General features: G+C 33.2%; 1 protein-coding gene and 1 pseudogene across 1 annotated transcript; both read right to left on the minus strand.

Moving 5' to 3' along the window:
- Nucleotides 1-8,168: 8,168 nt before the first annotated feature.
- Nucleotides 8,169-10,978, minus strand: LOC117908215 (cytochrome P450 CYP72A219-like). Its single transcript, XM_034821855.1, has 3 exons — nt 10,728-10,978; nt 9,012-9,399; nt 8,169-8,600 (listed from the first exon to the last, which is right to left on the minus strand). The coding sequence occupies exons 1-3, from the start codon at nt 10,964-10,966 to the stop codon at nt 8,169-8,171; spliced, it is 1,059 nt and encodes a 352-aa protein (XP_034677746.1). The 5' UTR covers nt 10,967-10,978.
- Nucleotides 10,979-15,528: 4,550 nt separating this feature from the next.
- The window catches only part of LOC117909655, an 87,324-nt pseudogene continuing 85,372 nt past the window's right edge, over nt 15,529-17,480 (minus strand).

The raw sequence follows: 17,480 nt of genomic DNA on the forward strand, positions 1-17,480 counted from the left end.
AATTCATATCAATTGTGTTCAACCTATTAAATTCTACTGGGCTTATGTACCGGTATGTAGATTATAGCTTATTTCCCTAAGCTCAAATTTTTCTTTGGTTTCATGGTGTCAACATTTCATGAAAGTAAATGCCCCGTTGAAGAATAAATTTACCTAAAATTGAATATGGTGTGCTATGACATAGAGATTTATTAAATGTTAGGAAAATGTAAGGGTGACTTGAAACCTAAATTTGAGCAAATAAAGAGCCAGTTTAACAGTGCTTTTAGAAAACACTTATATTATAGAAAAAAAACATTTTTGAAGAAAAATCAAAGGTTTGACAAAATTTAGAAAATACTTTTAAAAGTTCAAAATTAAATTATTTGTAATGCTTCTTGGAGAAACACTTTAAATATTATTCTTCCAAAAATACTTCTAGAGAAAACCCTCCCACTAAAAGCACTTAAAATAGAAACTCAAGCAAATTTACTCTAAATCTGCCGAAGCACTGCTAAGAAAAAGAAAATAAAAAACAAGCAGACTCATGTATATTCATAAAACTGAGCAGCATAATTTCTTGAAATATTATATGATTTTATGCATACCTCCATCCTAGGATATAAACTAACATTGCAACCTTGATTGCAAGATAAGTCTGTTCTTTCTGGAGTTGGAATATCCTTCTTCCTTCTTCGTAGCTACTGCCAAATGTTGTCCGAGAAATCACATCCCCTGTCAAATTTTCAAGATAGGGCCAAACATCCAACTCACATGATCCCTCCACCGAAAGCTTCTTCCATTTGTTCACCATGTTGCTACAACTCAAATGAAATGCTGGTAACATATTTTACAACAAGTTCAACCACAAAATCAATTAATAAAGACCAAGAACATCTCTTCGGTGGTAAAATTATGGAAATGACCCATTGGAGAAAGGGGAAAAAAGACTATATGAGTATGTGAAAAAGAAAGGGAAAAAGAAAGGAACAATAGTTATTCTTAATAGAGGCACCATGATATCTCATGGGATTGAGATAGTGTGTCCCTTTGGGTGATCCAAAGGACATGTGATCATGAAATTTGTGGCCACAACAATTCCTTTAGTGGAATTTGACTTATGCTCCTTGGAGTTGGAGCTAGAGCATGTCAGTTAATCATATAATAAGTGGGATCTATAACTCAAGGATTGGAGAGGTAATCTTGATCGGTGATAGCACTACCTTGTTAGATTATGAACACCAGTTCATGGGGAGTTTATATGCAATGGATAGTAGGATGTCGTGGGCCTGAACTTTGTCTCATTGTTATGTACATATGGTATTGGAGTGTAGTTGATTCTCTTTAATGGAATGTTGAATCAACTTCAAAATTGGATTTTGATAGAGCAAATGCTCCTATGGGTCCTAGTGGCTCTCACTTTGAGCTTATATACTATGTGACATGTTTTATGAGGGTTGGATTGACTCTAGGTTGATTCTTATGCATAAGAGCATTTTGGTAAGTACGCAAGGTTGCATAGGGGATAATGAACAAGGTATTTGGTTTGGGCTAATTGATCAATTAGATGACCCTATGTAGTTAATTAATCAATTAGGAGCCATTTTGGGCTAGACTAAGTGACCCAAGCCTTGATGGGCTTAAGTCACTTAAGCATAATCGACAACCTTATAAATACCCCTTTATGGGTTAGCATTTCCTAATGACTTTTAATGAGAGTTGTTTTCCACCTCTAGAGAAAGAGAGAAAGAAAGCCATAGCCTCCTCCCTTTTGTTGCCCACACTTTAGAGTACCAAGATTGTGGTTCAAGTCATCGGGTGGAGGATCTTGGGTGTATGAGACCTCCTTAGATGAGATGCTACAACACTTGGACATGCATAGGGCGCGTGCACAAGACGCGCATAGGCCACGTGCATAGGAATTGCACGAGACATGCACATAGGCAGTAGCATGAGGAGAGAGACTCTCCAGTTTTTCCAAGTATGTTCTTCATCAGATGGATTTTCATCTGGGAACATCTAAATCACATGTATGAGTTTCAAATCTCTAGATCTATAATTATTAATGGTTTTCATTGCTAATTTATTCCACTACAATAGATTTACAGATGCCTAGGAAGAAATGCATGCACCTTATGAGATCCAAGGTATAGGAACGAAGTATTAATCTAGGGTTCCCAAGTGATGATAATAGTAAGATATCAAGATTGAACCTAGCAGTAATTAAACATTTGGTATTTAGACCTAGGTCATATTAATCTAAATAGGATCCAAAGATTAGTAAAGTCTGGACTCTTTGATTCCAAAAGATATTCTAGTTTACGAATCCTATATAGATGGTAAAATGATCAAGAGGATTAGAGGTAAGGAATATTGGGAGTTAGTGCATACTAACATGTATGGAAATTTTAGTGTCTATGCATGGGAAGGGTATGGGTTAATGATTACTTTAGGTTTGGATATGTACATAGGAAATCCGATGCCTTGGATACATTCATTGAATTTAAGGTGAGATCAAATAACCTATTGGGTATACATACCAAGTCATTTCAATTATATCAAGTTGATATGTCTGGTAAGTTTGATTCTTTTTGTTAGAACATAAGATTATTTTCTAGTTATCTTCATCAAGGTCTCTATTACAAAATGAATAAGTGGAAAGAAGATATCAAACTTGGATGGACATAGTAAGATTGTGGATAGGTTTCTCATATTTTCTCAAATTCTTTTGGGGATATGTCTTATAGATTGTGTAATTAATTTTTTTTTTCTTAAGAGGTGTATTAGTTTATAGGATATCTAAGAGGATTTTTGGGTTATCACCTTTATACTCAAAATCATCAAAAGATATTTGTTAACATAAATGTCCCATTTTTCATGAAGATTATATGATAAGGAAGAAGGCATAGAGTGATATAGATTGGAGGATATATTAGAAGATAGTCCCACATTGCATAGGATACTATGGATCCAGAGGGTTAAAGACATGCCATTCCTATGATTTCTAGTACACCAGTACCTCATCATAGTGGGAAGTTTATATCCCACAGATAATGATGAAGCGGTGAGCAATGTTTATGCTCACTTAAGGCAAGGACGTGTGATCATGAAATCTATGAACCCATAGTAATTCCTTTAGTGAAATTTGAGATATGCTCTTAGTGAGTTAGGGTACGTTATTTAATCACAAAATAAGACAATCTATAACTCAAAGATTGTAGAGGTAGTCTTGAAAGGCTGATAACTTTTACCTTGTTAGACTATGAACAACCAATTCATGGGAAGACTATATAAAATAGATAGCAAGTTACGAACTTGAGCACTTGGTGTCTCGCTGTAATATACATAGGGTTCCAGAGTATAATTAACTCTCTACAGTAGGATATTGGATTCTAAGGGATCTAGTATTGTCCTATGGGTTCCATTGGTCTCTACTAAAGCTCATCTTCCTTGATAGCATGGTTTATGAGAGTTAAATGGGTTTTTAGTTCACTCGTGTGCATAAAGTCATTTTGGTAATTGCACAAGGTTACACAGAGGTAACTGTGCAGTATCTTGGAACTTGGCTAATTGATTAATTGGAGCCTTATTTTGTTAATTAATCAATTAGCAACCTTTTTGGGCTAAAGTAAGTGACCCACATCCATAGTGGGCTCAAGTCACTTAAGCATAGTAGGAAACCTATAAATACCTTTCTCAAGGGTTTGGGTTTCTAATTCAATCTTGTCATTCTCTCCCTACAGTCCAAAGAGAGAACCCCAGTCTTCAACCTTGAGATTTCCACCATCTCAGTGCCTAGACTCAAGAAGGAGTCATCGAGTGGATGATTATGGGTTTATAAGATCTTTCTTAAATTTGGAGCTTTCTATATTAACAAGAATTGATTTGGGAACATCCGAATAATATGTATAACACTTTTCTCTAGATCTATGATATGTTTTTGTTTTTTAAATACCAAAGTTTTCAACTATGCTTAGATCAAGAAAGCATAAGATAGGATTACATGCACCCTAATAATCCAAGGCCTAGGAATAGAGTGATCTAAGGTTTCCTAACAAATATAACACACTAAGTAAGAATGATTTATAGGAACTAAAATTTCTTTCAAAAAGAAAAGAAGTTTATTGGAGTAAGATAGGTATACAAGAGAAGGAAAAATGCAAAAGGAGTAGAAAAATACAAAGCAACATTGGTGCAAAGGATTACAAGCAAGAATAATACACTAACAAGATGAGGGTATTTGGTCTCATTGCTCTTTTAGTAACTATAAGATTAATAATCTCTTTGATAGCTCAAAATAGTTGAAAATTTTCAAATGGATGTGAAATCCAATTTTTTGAATTGACATCTTGAAGAAGAAGTGTATGTAAAACAAACCATAGTTGGTATATATATATGGGCATGAGAATAAAGTTCCAAAATTGAAAATAGCCTTGTATGGAATAAAACAAACACTATGAGTATGGAATAATAGAATTGACCAATATTTTCACGATAATAATTTTGTTTGATACCTTTATGAACATGCTCTCTACATAAAAGTGAATGAAAAAAGTGATATATTACTTGTTTGTTTGGATGTGAATTTTTTGATCTTTATTGGAACTAATTCAATCATGTTTAGTGAGTTCAAAGAAGTAATAGGATAAAAGTTTGAGATGATTGGATTAGTCTCATATCATACTCTCTTGGCATAGATTTGAAGCAAATTGAAAAGAGTACTTTTTATTTCTCAAGAAGACCATGCAAAATAAATTTTTAGAAAGTTTAACTTGAATATGTGTAATATGGTAAACACAATAATATAATGCAAAGCTAAATTATCAAAGACGTGTAGAAGGAGAAAAAGTGGATTCAACATAACATAAAATCTTAGTTGGAACCATACACTATTTGACTCATACAAGTTCAAACATTCTCTTTGGAGTTGGATTTGTCCATCATTATATGGAAGCACTAATGATTATTTACACTAAGACCTCCTAGTGAATTTTTCAATACATCAACGACACATTTGATTATGACTTATATTATTCACCTTTAACAATTTTAGACTTGTTGGATATAATGATAGTAATTAAGGTGGAGACTTGGATGATACAAAGAGAACCAATAGCTTTATATTCCTCATGGAAGAGATACCATGTTCACTTGGACTTCAAATAAGCAACCTATTATGAAACTTTCAACCTATGAAGTGGAATTTGTGAAAATGTTCACAAAATGTCGTAATCAATTTGTGAAAATGTTTAATAAGTCTCTCAAGTTTAATGATTTTAGAATGCTAAGGATGCTACTTTTACAAATCAAGTTGAAGGCATGTGTGAAAATGTTGACAAAGTTTAAAAATTTTAGAAAACTAAGGATGCTATTTTTACAAACCAAGTTGAAGGGAGGATGTTAGTTAAACTGGATTTAGGAAGTTTATAAAAATTAGAATTTGAGTTAGATTCTAAAATGCTTGAGTTAGTTTGTATATTTTGTTATTACAAGATTTTATATTTTACCATTATGAGTATCTATTTTTTTTAGGTGTTAATATCTATGAATAAGATGTTATGTAATAGTTGAACAAGAGTGGGTGGAAGACAATAAATTTTTTCTTAATCATCTCAATTATTTAAATATCTCCCTTTACATATATAATTACTTGTGTGTTTTTTCAACCATATTTCTACAACATATGTGAATCTGCTGGTTGGTCTGTGAAAATTCATATTAATTGTTCAACTTGTTAAATTTTGTTAGGCTTGTGTAACGGTATTTAGATCATAGCATCTTTCCCTAAGCCCACATTTTTCTAAATATATAATTAAAATTGTTGTGTTTACAATTTTAATGAAATCTAGCATTAGATACTTAACTACATCCCACAAAACGACCAAAAAAAAAATGGTGGCGATTTCATGGAGGCTAACCATTCACTTGCCTTTAGTTAAGGATACCCTAGGTTTTCAAGTTGTGTTTCAACAATAAAGTAATTATCTCAATCAAAACACAAAATTTAGTTTTCTAAACAATTATTGTTCTTGGAAAACATGTAAGGAAATTAAGCATCATAAGGTACTTAAGCAATCCTAGTTGGACGTTCAGTATCCATATCTTTTCATTAATTGGTTTTTCTCTTTTTGTGCCAACATCTGCTCTCTCTCTCTCTAGCATGCAAGCGTAAGTGGTAGGCACCTCTTTTGTGCTTTAAATTAATTGAATACTTGATCCATCCTCATTGCAGACATGCCATTTGGTTCTGGCCTAGACGGGTGTTATCAACAAAATTTATAAAACCTAAATCACCTTACACTAGGGTAGCATAGCTAACATAGTATAGTGGCTCTAAGATCATCCATAGGGATGGATTTTCATCGTACAGTTGACTTTAGTGAAGGAAATAAAATGGTGATTTTCCTTATGAAAATTAGCTTTTAAAGAAAATGGAATTGTGGTTGCAAAGATTGACTTTAAGTTAAGCAAAAATAACAAGTGAAGTTAACTACAAAGAAAAGGTCTCTTGGAGCTTTAGGTCACTAGGATCGGGTTCCTTAGGCAAATGGAGAGATTCTGGATCTTCTCCTCACGTTGGGGACAATAACATAAAGGATGGTTATCTCCTGAACCGATTTTGTATTTAGTAATTAGGATTTGATCCAAAGGGTTCATGAAAAATGGTAATTGCTTCCCATTAATGGCTTCAAACACTAAAGACCCTCACCTTAAACCACCTTCCAATGGCTCGTAAATGATAACTAATAGACATCCATGGATCTAGCAATAAGCATCCATAGAATCCGAAAAGCTTACCAAGTATTGACCATTCAAGGTGATTTTAAGGGATTTAAAGCTAAACCTTGAAATAAAAACCATTAATGGTTAACAACTACTTTCATTTAAAGCAAGGACAACTCCCACCTTTGCATTTAGGTCCTTCACCTAGCTTCCATCACTCCAAGAAACATAAAACCTAGCCACTCATCCCCTGAGAAATCACCCTCAGAGGTTGTTTGGCTAGAAAGAAAAGTGAAAACAAAATGAGAAGGAAAGGCAGAGCAAAAGCTCTGTATATTTCTTACTGTGGGAATTTTTTACAAGTGTTCTCCTCTCTCTCCCTTTCGAGGTTATACAAAGAGAGATATATATAGAGAGGTCTTTCTAACCCCCCTTTATAGTTCCTAACCAAGAAATCCTATCATTGGTTGATTACAAGGAGAAAATAGGAAGTTACACAAAATATCTGGAGATACAAATCTAATGGAGTCGATGCACAGGAAGATTTCGCATGGTGTGCGAAATTCTTTGGCTACCTCTTGTGGTTTCGCATGGTGTGCGAAATTGTCTTTCACTCAGTCCTAGTCTCAATCCTGCAGCTGCTCCTCCTCTTGATTTCGCATGCTATGCAAATTTTCCCATGCTATACGAAATTTTCGCATGGCCATGCGAAAATGCTGGTTGTTGGATTTCTTCCTCTGGTTTTCTTTCTTGCATCTCTAATTGGCTTGGCAAAGGGCTATGAAGTGCTCCAAAGCTCAAATTCTTTATGTATTTGAGCTTCAACTTGCATTGCCATGGATTTCACAAAATTTTCTCTCATTCTTGGCTTGTTTCAATGATCAAATAGCTACCAAAAACACTAAAACTTGCCAAAAACTTATTAGTAACCCTTGCTAGGTTCCTTAATGTGCCAATTGAGTTAAAAGGTATTAACTACTACTCAAAAGTGTTTAAAACAGTTAGTTTCAAGCTATAAAAGAGTAATTTTTTAGTAGTAATCAATACTTGATCTTATTCCGCCATTCTTTTGGGTCTAACCCAAAAATACATTTACCATGCCTTCTTTTCATGTCCTTAACTTACTCAAAAGCTCATAAGTCCCATTGGATATGATGTACCGAGTTTCAGATTTTTATTGATACTAAAGATTGATACTCAAATTTTTAGGGATAGAGCATCAACAATCCTTGTGATGAGTTAATAATGTTGAGAAAAGTCAATGACTACACAATATAGCTTAAAACCAAATATGTCATCAAAGAAGACATCAATAATCACCCCCACACAATGATATGTTGTATAATTCATTACTTGTATCAAACACAAATTTCCTTCAATGTGTCTATGAATAAAAGAGATTTCTTGGTTTATATTCGACATACACGCTATATAGGCCATGCTAATAGCAATTGATAACAAGAATCTCAACACTGAAGTCCACGTAGAATCAGGTGTGCACCATATTGGGGTTGCATAGTTAGGATACTGAAAGGAGCATGAGCATAGGATGGCGAAAGTTCAAATGAGAAGTGTTGTAAGATCATTGCCAAAGCTATTTTTGCCTCCATCATTGCAAAATTTTGTCCAATGCATACCCGAGGACCCCAACTAAATGGGAAAAATGAAACTTGGTTTTTTGTTGCGTTCAAAACTCCCTCTGCAAACCTCTCTGGATTAAACTCCTTTGCATCATCCCCCCAAATTTCATGATCATGGTGAACTAGGATGGTGGGCAACATGACTTGCACTCTAGCTGGAAAACACATGTCTCCCACTTGAGTGTCCTTATAAACAACTCTAGCAAGCATTTCTACTGGTGGGTATAACCTAAGAACCTCATGAAAAATCATGGTAACCTGTGGTAGAGAAACTTTAGAAGTTGTTGCATGAGAATTCTTACTAAAATACATTCTAAATCATTATGAAGGACATTGAAGAATAAAGCAATTTCTTAAAATAGTGATGCAGAAGACAAAATGTTCTAAATCATGCATGACAAAATATCAAGTATGAAAAGGACATTACATATCCCATGGATATAATAACTTAAGAACCTCGTGAAAAATCATCATAATCTAGTAGAGAAATTTGAAATCATGGCATGAGAACCCATTCCTGAGCTACTAACTGAAAGAAAATGTTTAGTACAAGATATAAAAACTTAAGAGAAATGTGTTTTTAATTTTACTCCAATTATGGGGAAAAAAAAAAAGTACTATACGATTTTAGTGAGAATCATTAAACTAAAGATTGGACTGAGTACTCACAATTTTTAGGTGATTTAATCCATCAGCTTCCGGTTTTTTATTCCCAAAAACCTGTAAAACCTCTTCTATTGCACGAGCTTGCCAGTTTGGATGCTCGCTTAGCAGGACCATTGTCCATACAAGCAAAACTGAGGTTGTCTCTTGGCCAGCAAGATAGAATAGCTTACACTCTTCAATGACATCTTTGACACTCATTCCAATCTTCTTGTTATTTTGATGTTCTTGAATTTCTCTAAAATTAGATTCCATTAGTATACCTAATAAGTCACTATTAGCAGTTTCGCCAGCCTTCATTGCCTTCTCCCTTTTGTTAATGATACCCCTCAACAATGCATATACTTCTTTGCTTATTTGCTTCATCCTCCTGTTCGTCTTTGTGGGTAAAAACCTGCGGGCATGTTAGTAATTCTAGTAAATAAAACATCACATGAAACACACATACATTAATACTTATTTTCATCCATGCCTTCTACTTCTCCATTAATTTTTTGAAACTTGTATAAGGCTTCAAAGGTAGAAACTATCAAGACAATAACTAATGGTTTCATCTTCACATGTGTTGCAGTGGTATCTCATCATCTTGACACAATATCCTGCAAACATAAGATTGAGGATACTAAACATCAATTAGTGAAACATACTACTTTCTAAGTGTTATACAAAAGAAGTAATTGACTAAAAGGGGATGAAATGATCTCAGAGTTGTAAATCTAATATCTCTTATGCTTGACCTTGAAAAGTAATCCATTTTTAACATAAATTCTCTTCGAACATAAATTCCCTTCAACCTTGTTAACCAAACACACACTTGAGCATTGTGAAACTTTCAACCTATGAAGCGAAATTTGTGTTGGCATCATTTGTAGGTCATGAAATTTGTTCAAGAAACTTAATTTACCACACAAGAGACTGATAAAGATCTATATGGATATAAAATCAACAATTACCTTATGAGAAAAATCTAGTTCTCCATGATGGTGTTGAATTTTGAATTTTGCCTTAGTATCTGCTGGAATTTGAATTTCGAAGTTAAATTTTGCAGTTGGAGTCTTGCACAAAATCTGCAACATCCCAATATTTTCTTGTTTTTATTTGGTCAAGATTTGGTTTCTATTTTATAGGAAGTAATTGTTCATCATCTAGTAGCTTGATTTTATATTATTCTAATGTCATTTCAATTACAAGCTCATGTATAAATTCAACACTCTTCATCAATAAAATGTGTGTTCCAACAGTCCAAAAATATATATTTTGCAAAAGTGTTTTAATCTAAGATCAACAGATGGAAGCCAGTATATTGATACAAAATATCATTTATTAGAGAGTATATTATGAAATATGAAGTGCAATTAAAATTTACAAAATCTCATGATCAGTTGTTCAACCTTTTAAATTCTGTAACGTATGTAGATTATAGCCTCTTTCCCTAAGCCTGCATTTTTCTTTCATTTCATGGTGTCAACACTTCAGGAAAGCAAAATTTCCTAAAATGGAATATGGTGTGCAAGGACAAAGAGACTTGTTAGGCATCTAAACTCTAGGGAAATGTAAGACTGATTTGAAACCAAAATTTGAGCAAGCTAAATCTGTTGAAACACTGCTGCAAAAAGAAAACAAAGCCCCAAATAACTCTTTGATCTTTTGTACCAAGCAGACTCGTGTATGAATAGTTTCAGAAAAATAAGTTGCATATTTCTTGAAATATTTTTATGCAACCTCCATCCCGGGATATAAACTGACATTGTAACCTGGATTGCAAGATGTGTTTGTTCTTTCTGGAGCTGGAATATCCTTCTTCCTTCTTCATAGCTACTACCAAATGCTGTCCGAGAAATCACATCCCCTGTCAAATTTTCAAGATAGGGCCAAACATCCAACTCACATGATCCCCCCACCGAAAGCATTTTCCATTTGGTCACCATGTCGCTACAACTAAAATGAAATGCCGGCAACATATTCTATAACAAATTCAACCACAAAATAAATTAATAAAGACCAAAACAGGCCATTTATCACTGACCTGCGAAATAACAATTTAACTAGTTTATAAAGCATGTACTGCTTAAAGTCATCATATGTTAGGAAGAGTCATATGGGTGATGGGTGGAGGATGAGGAATATTCAGTTTTACCATGGAGGCACTGACTAAAGAAATCATAGAAAAAAAATGTGCATATTCATGAAAAGTTAGATGTACTGGTAATATTAATGAAAAGTTAGATGTATTGATAATAAGCAAGTAAGATATAAAGTAGTTAAGATCTTACTGTCATATGTATCAAGTATTTTAAACTAGGAACAGACAATCAAGGATATTTTGATCCTTATGGTTCAAATTACCCATGGTTTACATTGGCAAATAAAACTTCTGAAAATTTCTATGGGAGACTGGAAAAAGACTTTATATGAGTAAGGAAAAAAAAACAAAGAAAAGGTAGGGCACATTGGGTATGTGAAAATACTTCATTAAACCGATCGAAATATTTGGGAATTTCAATATTTATACAGGTTTTTAGCAAAATTTTTATAAAAAATTGGTAGTTATTATTTTTCGAATACTAATATAAATTTATCTTTCGAAGACAATTTTTTTTAAAATTATAAAATTATTTTTAAAAGACAACTTTATAAAATTCATTTCTTTTAACTTTTAAATGATAACTTTCTAATTAGTATCTAGCAAACTGATGTAGAATTGAAAATAATTTTTCAACTACCATATTTTAGAATATTATATATATATATATATATATATATATATATATATATATATATATATATATATATCAACCTAAGATACATGAGATGAGAAATGGGTATTCATAACCTCCAAATCTTATATATATTATCGCTTAAATTTTTTGTTCCACTGCATTCAAAAGTGAGAGGGCTATGGAGAGATTATGGAACTGTAATATGTCACAATTGAAACAGTTTCAATTATGGAACTTGTAGACCCCCATTCAGGGTCTGCTTTGCTGCAGCCAAGTTTGACAGGTGTTGCCACCTTAGGTGGCCATGTGTCACTCCGAGACGGGTTGTGGTGGAATCAAAGTAGTGGTTTTGAGAACCACTAGGGGAGGGACACTTGGAGGAATGTTCTAGAAGGAGGAGCGTATTTGTTTTTTTTCCTTGATAGCATGGTTTATGAGAGTTGGATGGGTTTTTAGTTCACTTGTATGCATAAAGGTATTTTGGTAATTACACAAGGCTACACAGGGGTAACTGTGCAGTATCTTGGAACTTGGATAATTGATTAATTGAAGCCTTATTGTGTTAATTAATCAATTAGCAACCTCTTGGGGCTAAATTAAGTGACCCACGCCCATAGTGGGCTCAAGTCACTTAAGCATGGTAGGAAACCTACAAATACCCTTCTCAAGGGTTTGGGTTTCTAATTCAATCTTGTCATTTTCTCCCTATAGTCCAGAGAGAGAACCTTAGTCTTCAACCTTGAGATTTCCACCATCTCAGTGCCTAGACTTAAGGAGGAGTCATCGAGTGGATGATTATGGGTTTGCAAGATCTTTCTTAAATTTGGAGCTTTCTATACTAATACAAATTGATTTGGGAACATCAGAATAATACATATAACACTTTTCTCTAGATCCATGATATGTTTTTGTTTTTTAAATACCAAAGTTTTCAACTATGCTTAGATCTAGAAAGCATAAGATAGGATTACATGAACCCTAATGATCCAAGGCCTAGGAATAGAGCAATCTAAGGTTTCCTAACAAATATAACCCACTAAGTAAGAATGATTTATAGGAACTAAAATTTCTTTCAAAAAGAAAAAAAGTTTATTGGAGTAAGATAGGTATACAAGAGAAGGAAAAATGCAAAAGGAGTAGAAAAATACAAAGCAACATTGGTGCAAAGGATTACAAGCAAGAATAATGCACCAACAAGAGGAGGGTATTTTCTCTCATTGCTCTTTTAGTAACTATAAGATTAATAATCTCTCTGGTAGCTCAAAATAGTTGAAAATTTTCAAATGGATGTGAAATCCAATTTTTTGAATTGACATCTTGAAGAAGAAGTGCATGTAGAACAAACCATAGTTGGTATATATATATATGGGCATGAGAATAAAGTTCCAAAATTGAAAATAGCCTTGTACGGAATAAAACAAACACTAAGAGCATGGAATAATAGAATTGACCAATATTTTCATGATAATAATTTTGTTTGATACCTTTATGAACATGCTCTTTGCATAAAAGTGAATGAAAAAAGTGATATATTACTTGTTTGTTTGGATGTGAATTGTTTGATCTTTATTGGAACTAATCCAATCACGTTTAGTGAGTTCAAAGAAGTAATAAAATAAAAGTTTGAGATGATTGGATTAGTCTCATATCATACTCTCTTCGCATAGACTTGAAGCTAATTGAAAAGTGTACTTTTTATTTCTCAAGAAGACCATGCAAAATAAATTTTTAGAAAGTTTAACTTGAATATGTGTAATATGGTAAACACAAAAATATAATGCAAAGCTAAATTATCAAAGACCTGTAGAGGAAGAAAAAGTAGATTCAACATAACATAAAAACTTAGTTGGAACCATACACTATTTGACTCGTACAAGTTTAAACATTCTCTTTGAAGTTGGATTTGTCCGTCATTATACAGAAGCACTAATGATTATTTACACTAAGACCCCCTAGTGAATTTTTCACTACATCAACGACACATTTGATTATGACTTATATTATTCACCTTTAACAATTTTAGACTTGGATGATACAAAGAGAACAAATAGCTTTATATTCCTCATGGGAGAGATACCGCATTCACTTGGACTTCAAAGAAGCAACCTATTATGAAACTTTCAACCTATGAAGTGGAATTTGTATTGGCATCATGTGTACATAGGTCAATGAATTTGGCTTAGAAATTTCTTGAAGGAATTTAATTTACCACACAAGAAACCAATAATGATCCATATGGATATAAAACCAACAATTACCTTATGAAAAAAAATCTAGTTCTCCATGATAGGAGCAAGTACATTGATACAAAATATCATTTATTGAAGAGTCTATGAAATATGGAGTGCAATTAAAATTTACAAAATCTCATAATCAAATTAAGAAAATGTTTACAAAGTCTCTCAAGTTTAACGATTTTAGAAAGCTAATGATGCTACTTTAACAAATCAAGTTGAAGGCATGAGTGAAAATGTTGACAAAGTTTAAAATTTTAGAAAACTAAGGATGTTATTTTTACAAACCAAGTTGAAGGGAGGATGTTAGTTAAACTGGATTTAGGAAGTTTCTAAAAATTAGAATTTGAGTTGGATTCTAAAATGCTTGATTTAGTTTGTATATTTTGTTGTTACAAGAATTTATATTTTACCATTATGAGTATCTATATTTTTTTAGGTGTTACTATCAATAAATAGGATGTTATGTAATAGTTGAACAAGAGCGGTGGAAGACAATAAATTTTTTCTTAATCATCTCAATTATTTAAATATCTCCCTTTACATATGTAATTACTTGTGTGTGTTTTCAACCATATTACTGCAACATATGTGAATCTGCCGGTTGGTCTATGAAAATTCTGTTAGGCTTGTGTAACGGTATTTAGATCATAGCATCTTTCCCTAAGCCCACATTTTTCTAAATATATAATTAAAATTGTTGTGTTTGCAATTTTAATAAAATCTAGCATTGGATACTTAACTACATCCCACAAAACGACAAAAAAATGGTGGCGATTTCATGGAGGCTAACCATTCACCTGCCTTTAGTCAAGGATACCCTAGGTTTTCAACAGTAAAGTAATTATCTCAATCAAAACACAAAATTTAGTTTTCTAAACAATTATTGTTCTTGGAAAACATGCAAGGAACTTAAGCATCATAAGGTACTTAAGCAATCCTAGTTGGACGTTAAGTATCTAGATCTTTTCATTAATTGGTTTTTCTCTTTTTGTGCCAACATCTATTCTGTCTCTCTCGAGCATGCAAGCGTAAGTGGTAGGCACCTCTTTTATGCTTTAAATTAATTGAATACTTGATCTTATTCCGCCATTCTTTTGGGTCTAACCCAAAAATACATTTACCATGCCTTCTTTTCATGTCCTCGACTTACTCAAAAGCTCATAAGCCCCATTGGATATGATGTACTGAGTTTCAGATTTTTGAAGTAAAATTATCAACATCGTCTAGCATATATACTAATAGGTTATACTCTTTTCAACAGTTTAAATTGTTTTTGTTAATAGATTATATGGATGTTTTAACACTCAAAGAAATTGAAATGCAGCCAAATATGCAGAAAAAAGAAATGGTTGTGACCAATAGTTATATTTATTCTCTTTTATTTCTATTGATATTCAAATTTTTAGGGATAGAGCATCAACAATCCTTGTGATGAGTTAATAATGTTGAGAAAAGTCAATGACTACACAATGTAGCTTAAAACCAAATATGTCATCAAAGAAGACATCAATAATCACCCCCACACAATGATATGTTGTATAATTCATTACTTGTATCAAACACAAATTTCCTTCAATGTGTGTCTATGAATAAAAGAGAGTTATTGGTTTATATTCGACATACACGCTATATAGGCCATGCTAATAGCAATTGATAACAAGAATCTCAACACTGAAGTCCACGTAGAATCAGGTGTGCACCATATTGGGGTTGCATAGTTAGGATACTGAAAGGAGCATGAGCATAGGATGGCGAAAGTTCAAATGAGAAGTGTTGTAAGATCATTGCCAAAGCTATTTTTGCTTCCATCATTGCAAAATTTTGTCCAATGCATACCCGAGGACCCCAACCAAATGGGAAAAATGAAACTTGGTTTTTTGTTGCCTTCAAAACTCCTTCTGCAAACCTCTCTGGATTAAACTCCTTTGCATCATCCCCCCAAATTTCATGATCATGGTGAACTAGGATGGTGGGCAACACGACCTGCACTCCAGCTGGAAAACACATGTCTCCCACTTGAGTGTCCTTATAAACAGCTCTAGCAAGCATTGCTACTGGTGGGTATAACCTAAGAACCTCATGAAAAATCATGGTAACCTGTGGTAGAGAAACTTTAGAAGTTGTTGCATGAGAATTCTTACTAAAATACATTCTAAATCATTATGAAGGACACTGAAGAATAAAGCAATTTCTTAAAATAGTGATGCAGAAGACAAAATATCAAGTATGCAAAGGACATTGCATATCCCATGGATATAATAACTTAAGAACCTCATGAAAAATCATCATAATCTAGCAGAGAAATTTGAAATCATGGCATGAGAACCCGTTCCTGAGCTACTAAGTGAAAGCAAATATTTAGTACAAGATATAAAAACTTAAAGAGAAATGTGTTTTCAATTTTACTCCAATTATGGGGAAAAAAACAAAGTACTATACGATTTTAGTGAGAATCATTAAACTGAAGATTGGACTGAGTACTCACAATTTTTAGGTGATTTAATCCATCAGCTTCCGGTTTTTTATTCCCAAAAACCTGTAAAACCTCTTCTCTTGCACGAGCTTGCCAGTTTGGATGCTCGCTTAGCAGGACCATTGTCCATACAAGCAGAACTGAGGTTGTCTCTTGGCCAGCAAGATAGAATAGCTTACACTCTTCAATGACATCTTTGACACTCATTCCAATCTTCTTGTTGTTTTGATGTTCTTGAATTTCTCTAAAATTGGATTCCATTAGTATACCTAATAAGTCGCTATTAGCAGTTTCGCCAGCCTTCATTGCCTTCTCCCTTTTGTTAATGATACCCCTCAACAATGCATATACTTCTTTGCTTATTTGCTTCATCCTCCTATTCGTCTTTGTGGGTAAAAACCTGTGTGCATGTTAGTAATTCTAGTAAATAAAACATCACATGAAACACATAGACATTAATTCTTATTTTCATCCATGCCTTCTACTTCTCCATTAATTTTTTGAAACTTGTATAAGGCTTCAAAGGTAGAAACTATCAAGACAATAACTAATGGTTTCATCTACACATGTGTTGCAGTGGTATCTCATCATCTTGACACAATATCCTGCAAACATAAGATTGAGGATACTAAACATCAATTAGTGAAACATACTACTTTCTAAGTGTTATACAAAAGAAGTAATTGACTAAAAGGGGATGAAATGATCTCAGAGTTGTAAATCTAATATCTCTTATGCTTGACCTTGAAAAGTAATCCATTTTTAACATAAATTCTCTTCGAACATAAATTCCCTTCAACCTTGTTAATCAAACACACACTTGAGCATTGTGAAACTTTCAACCTATGAAGCAAAATTTGTGTTCGCATCATTTGTAGGTCATGAAATTTGTTCAAGAAACTTAATTTACCACACAAGAGACTGATAAAGATCTATATGGATATAAAATCAACAATTACATTATGAGAAAAATCTAGTTCTCCATGATGGTGTTGAATTTTGAATTTTGCCTTAGTATCTGTTGGAATTTGAATTTTGAAGTTAA

The sequence above is a fragment of the Vitis riparia genome, chromosome 19 (assembly GCF_004353265.1).
Source record: "Vitis riparia cultivar Riparia Gloire de Montpellier isolate 1030 chromosome 19, EGFV_Vit.rip_1.0, whole genome shotgun sequence".
NCBI classification, from domain to species: domain Eukaryota; kingdom Viridiplantae; phylum Streptophyta; class Magnoliopsida; order Vitales; family Vitaceae; genus Vitis; species Vitis riparia.